The 5,002-nt window shown below is 59.5% G+C and overlaps 1 protein-coding gene across 1 annotated transcript; it reads left to right on the forward strand.

Moving 5' to 3' along the window:
- The first annotated feature begins 2,304 nt into the window (after positions 1-2,304).
- LOC137465794 (serine/threonine-protein kinase pim-1-like) lies at positions 2,305-4,492 on the forward strand. The gene is made up of 5 exons (XM_068177814.1): positions 2,305-2,844; positions 2,931-2,981; positions 3,210-3,579; positions 3,814-3,990; positions 4,277-4,492. Exons 1-5 carry the CDS (start codon positions 2,305-2,307, stop codon positions 4,414-4,416), a joined length of 1,278 nt encoding a protein of 425 aa, XP_068033915.1. The 3' UTR covers positions 4,417-4,492.
- Positions 4,493-5,002: the final 510 nt, after the last annotated feature.

The raw sequence follows: 5,002 nt of genomic DNA on the forward strand, positions 1-5,002 counted from the left end.
CTGGCTGTACTCGGGAATGTTCTGGAGGAAGTCTATGCCCAGAATACCCAGGGCCTCTGGGCTGGTCACAATAGGATGTTTCTGCCACTCCTTCCCAGTCAGGCTCACCTCAGCTCCCAACAGGGCCAATTGCTGTGATCCCCCCGTCACCCCAGCAATGGAAACAGGTTCTGCCCCCACATGTCCCGATGGTATCAGGGGACACTGCGCTCCAGTATCAACTAAGGTGTCGCATTTTTGTGGTTCTGATGTGCCCGGCCATCGGATCTACACTGACCAAAGATCCGGTTTTCCCGTGCCTCTCCCTGGCTCGAGGCAGGGCCCCTCTAGCCCTGGTTATCCTTTCTTCCCTGGGCATTCATACTAGAGGTACCTTCAAGGGGATCTGACAGATCATACCCGGCAGCTCGGTCACTGGAGGCTGAGTCTACCTTCACCTTACTGTAATCCTCTCGGCTAGTGTTTCCCTCCTTGAGTTGACACACCCATGCTGCCAGGACAGAAGTGAGTTGATGTACTTCAGACCTGATTAGCATAAAAAATTTGATAATCAGAATGCCTTGGCAATAACAAACAGAGCTTTGAAGACTGCAAGAAGACTGAATCAAGAAAGAAGATTGAATCAACTTCTATTAACAAGAGATGCTGCAAAATGGATGTTCGTTTGTGATGATTAACCCAATTATTGTAGAAAAAATTACTAGTCTTCCTAGAATTTGTATAAGCATATGTAGTCCATGTGAAAAACACGTTCACTCTCCTGTCAAAATGTAAAAAGTTTAATAAAAGACAATAGGAGACAAGGACCATGGAGCAAAGGTTATTTATGGCCGGGTGCATCTTGGCACTCAGCCAAGACCACCCTGTTACCTTCAGGGATCCCCCTTAAATACCTTTTCCCTTACACCAGCCTGCTGCATATTCATAGCCCCTTATGCATATCCATAAACGAGTTTACATTTTCCAACAAATATTTTACATGGCCCCTCTTTGGGTCTGCCTTTTCAGAGCATGCGTGTTCCTTGGCTGGGGTTTGGCTCCTTCTCTTTATCCCTTCCAGTTCGAGCCTTGGTCCGCACTGCCTTCAGACAGTGAGTGCTGATCGTTGGCAGATCTGTACAGGTGTGCTCATCCTGTGTTCATTGGATGTTATCCCATCCAAGCAGGCATTTTAACACAAGCATACTTCCATCAGCTATTGCACTACTGTGTCTAAGCCTAATTAACAACAAAATTTAAAACTATATATTTGGAACAAAGTTACTTTAACATCACATATATAAAATCCATTTTAATATTTGCAAAAACCCAATATTATAATATATATCTAGAACACTTCTCTCCTGCAAGTAAGGGCTGACACAGCTTGGCTTCTTCAGCCTGGGCAAGAGACTTAGACTTGACCCAACTGTGGCCTTCCAGTACCTGAGGGCAAGCTACAAGAAAGATGGACAGGGACTTTGTACAAGGGCAGGCAAGGACAGGACAAGGGAGAATGGATCCAGGTGGAAAGAGAGTCGGTTTAGGTAAGGAATTCAGAAAAAATTCTCTCCTGGAACAGGTTGCCCAGAGAAGGTGTGGCTGTCCCGTCCCTGACAGTGTTCAAGGCCAGGCTGCATGGAGCTCTAGACAAGCCGGGCTAGTGCAAGGGGTCCCCAGCCACAGCAGGGGGGTTGCAGCCGTGTGATTTTTCAGATCCTTTCCAAACCAAACCATGCCACGACTCCATGATTCTGGGATACTTTCCCTCCTCATCCTCTGGCAGAAAAAGGATCTTGGCCCCAAGCTCCACATTGCAGACCATGTCTTTTGGCAGCCTGCAACTGTCTCAACAGAGGATGAAAAGAGATGACATTACTGATACGATTTCCCTTTTCTACTTGAAAATTAAATGCTCCACTCCTGTCCACTCTCGCAAAAGTGTCTGAAGAGGCAATTCTTCCCCATGAAATGCTTCGTCTCAGGCAAAGAAGAAAGAAGCCACAAGCCAACACGCTTCTTTATTGCTACATTGTTTGATTTGGTTACTTCTCTAATAGGAATTACTTTGGGGTTTTATTTGTTAGTTTTTCTCTTTCGTTCCGCGGGGCGCGCGGCAGCTCCTCCGTTGGGTTCGCGGAGGCAACGGAGGAACGTTCGCGAGCTCCGGCTGTTCCGCAGCAGCAGCAGCAGCAGCAGCAGCAGCAGCAGCGCTTCTCTCGATCGGTTTTCCGCTCGACTTTCCACTCGCTCCCCATCCCCTTCTCCCTCTCACACTCACTCTATTCCCGTCCCGTCCGTGTTCTGCCTCTCCCAGCCCGGCTCATGCCGCGTCCCGCAAGGCGCCGCTCGGCGGGGCCGCCCCGTGCCCGCCCCTGCCTGTCCCGCCGTGGAGCCGCCTCGGCCGGGCTCTCTCCGAACTGGCTGTGGCACTTCTGGAAGTGCCTCTTGCTCTGGTGCTGGCGGAGCAGCGCGGTCTTTTGGCTCCGCCTGGCGCGGGCTCTGGGCTGGCCCCGGCTGGGGCCCCGGCCCCGAACCAAGCCCCTCCCGCGGTTCCGCCCGCAGCCGCCCCGCTGCCGCCCCGCGCCCGCCCCGGCCCCGACAGCGTCGCCAGCAGCTTCCCCGCTCCGAGCTCCGCCGCTGCTCGGCTCGGCCGCCGGCCCCGAGCCGCCGCAGCCCGGGGCGGCTCGGCAAGCAGCAGCGCGCCGGGCGGTCGGGTTCCCGGGGCAGAAGAGCGGGAGCGCGGTGCCGCCCGCACGGGCGGAGAAGCCTGCCCTGGAGCAGCTCTACCGGGAGGGCCCGCTGCTGGGGAGCGGCGGCTGCGGCAGCGTTTACTCCGGGACCCGGCTCGCCGACGGCGCCCCGGTAAGAGACGGGGCCGGAGCGGAGGGGGGCGGCGGGCGGCGAGCGGCGGGCGGCGAGGTCAGCCCGGCGCTCGCCTTGGCTTGCAGGTGGCCATCAAGCGAGTGCGCCGGGATCGCATCTCGGAGTGGGCGCGGCTGGTGAGTGAGCGGGGCCAGCGGGAGAAGCCGGCGGGGCGTGCCGGGCGGGGCTGAGGCGAGGCCCGGCAGGGTGGCAGCCGGAACGCTGCGAGGGCAGCGAGCGGGGAGTGAGCGGGGGCTGCGCAGCGTCCCGGGCCGGGCAATGGCCAGCGGCGCTGGGGCCGGGCAGGGGGTGCCCAAGGTGCGGCGCAGCATCGGCCCGCTGAGGGCATCGCGGTCCCCCCGCAGCACAACGGCACCCTTGTGCCCATGGAGCTGGCGCTGCTGTGGATGGTGTCGTGCCCTGGCTTCCGCGGCATCGTGCGGCTCCTGGACTGGTTCGAGCTGCCCGACGGCTTCGCGCTGGTCATGGAGCGTCCGCAGCGCTGTCAGGACCTCTGGGACTTCCTGGCCGAGCAGGGGTTCCTGACGGAGCCCGTGGCGCGGGGGCTGTTCCGCCAGGTGCTGGAGGCCGTGCGGCACTGCACCAGCCGCGGCGTCCTGCACCGCGACATCAAGGCCGAGAACGTCCTCGTCGACCTGGCCACGGGCGAGGCCAAGCTCATCGACTTCGGCTGCGGCACGATCCTCCAGGACACATTCTACACCCGGATGTCAGGTGAGCCCAAAGCCGGGGCCCAGCCGGGCAGCGGAGGTTCCCCCCTTTGCTGGCAGAGGGGGAAGAGGGAGGCAGGGAGAAAGGGCAGGAGGGGGAATCCTTCTTCAGCCGGCTGCAGCCAAGTTGCTTTTCGGCGGGGCAGGGGCTGGCTGTTGTGGGACAGGAGCTGGCTGGGAGGGAGGGAGGGAGGGACGGAGCAGCATGGGCCTGATGAGCTGTGCCCGTGTCCCATAGGAACGCCGCAGTACTGCCCACCGGAGTGGATCCTCTTTGGCTGCTACCATGGCCAGCCAGCCACCATCTGGTCCCTGGGCATCCTGCTCTATGACCTGGTCTGCGGGGACCTTCCTTTCCACACAAACAAGGACATCGTCCGGGGCCAGCTCTTCTTCCCGCCCCGGGTGTCTCAAGGTGGGCATGCGCCTTCAAGGCTCGGGAGGAAGAACGGGGTTGGGAGGGGGCAGCTGGCACAGAAGCGTCCCGCACCAGCAGCTAGTGAGGAGGTTAATCTCCTGGGTTATCTGGAGGAGGTGGCACGTGTGCCTCTGGGCTGCTCTCCTCCGGAAGGGAGGATCGATGGGAAGCTTTTGGCTGCAGCTCCAAGCACTCCTAGTGTGGCCTGGGCACCGTGGAATGTGGGAGAGCACGGACAGGAGCCTTGTCCCGCTGAGTGGCGGTTTGTGGTTTGTCTCTGCAGAGTGCCAGCACCTCATCAGGTCGTGTTTATCCATGGAGCCCGCAGACAGGCCATCACTGGAAGACCTTTTTGAGCATTCTTGGCTGCAGGAGCCCTGCCTGGCCCAGGAGACAGCAGAGATCCGTCCCTCTGCTCAGTAGGATCCAGGAGCCCAGCAAGTACATGCTGCACGCGTCTCGTGGCACTCCAAGAAAACCCCGTAGCGTTTCCCTGCGGCCGCGGCCCGGAGGAGAGAGCACAGCTGAGGAGATGCTTCCGCTGGTCCCCAGCGAGTTGTGGAGGGAGCGACTCAGTGCTCCCCGTCCCATTGGAGAAGGGGTGGCAGTGCGGTGAAGGTGCCACGGACTGGAACAGGGGAAACATCCCCCTGCAGCTCAATGGCATAGAGATGAGCCCGCAAGCCGAGGCACAGCTGGCGTGTTCTTCTGGAGCACCACGTGGAGCTGGGAACACCATCCTCGAGCTGGCTGCTGGCGGGGCAAAGCTGAGTGGCTTTGGCTGCGGCCCCTTCCTGGAGGACACGCTCTGCGCCCCCATGAAATCAAGATGAGTCCCCAGCTGGCGCAGGGGCGGGGGGATGCTCGTGCTTCCAGGCATGGCAGGGCTCGGGCTGGCCACGCGCCGTAGGTTCCCCGCTCGGCAGCCCTGGGGAATATTAATTTTTCCCCTGGCCGCCAAGCTGCTTTTTGGTGGGGCAGGGGACGGGTGTTGTGGAAGGGGAGCCGG

This window comes from Anomalospiza imberbis, unplaced genomic scaffold, assembly GCF_031753505.1.
Source record: "Anomalospiza imberbis isolate Cuckoo-Finch-1a 21T00152 unplaced genomic scaffold, ASM3175350v1 scaffold_110, whole genome shotgun sequence".
NCBI classification, from domain to species: Eukaryota; Metazoa; Chordata; class Aves; order Passeriformes; family Viduidae; genus Anomalospiza; species Anomalospiza imberbis.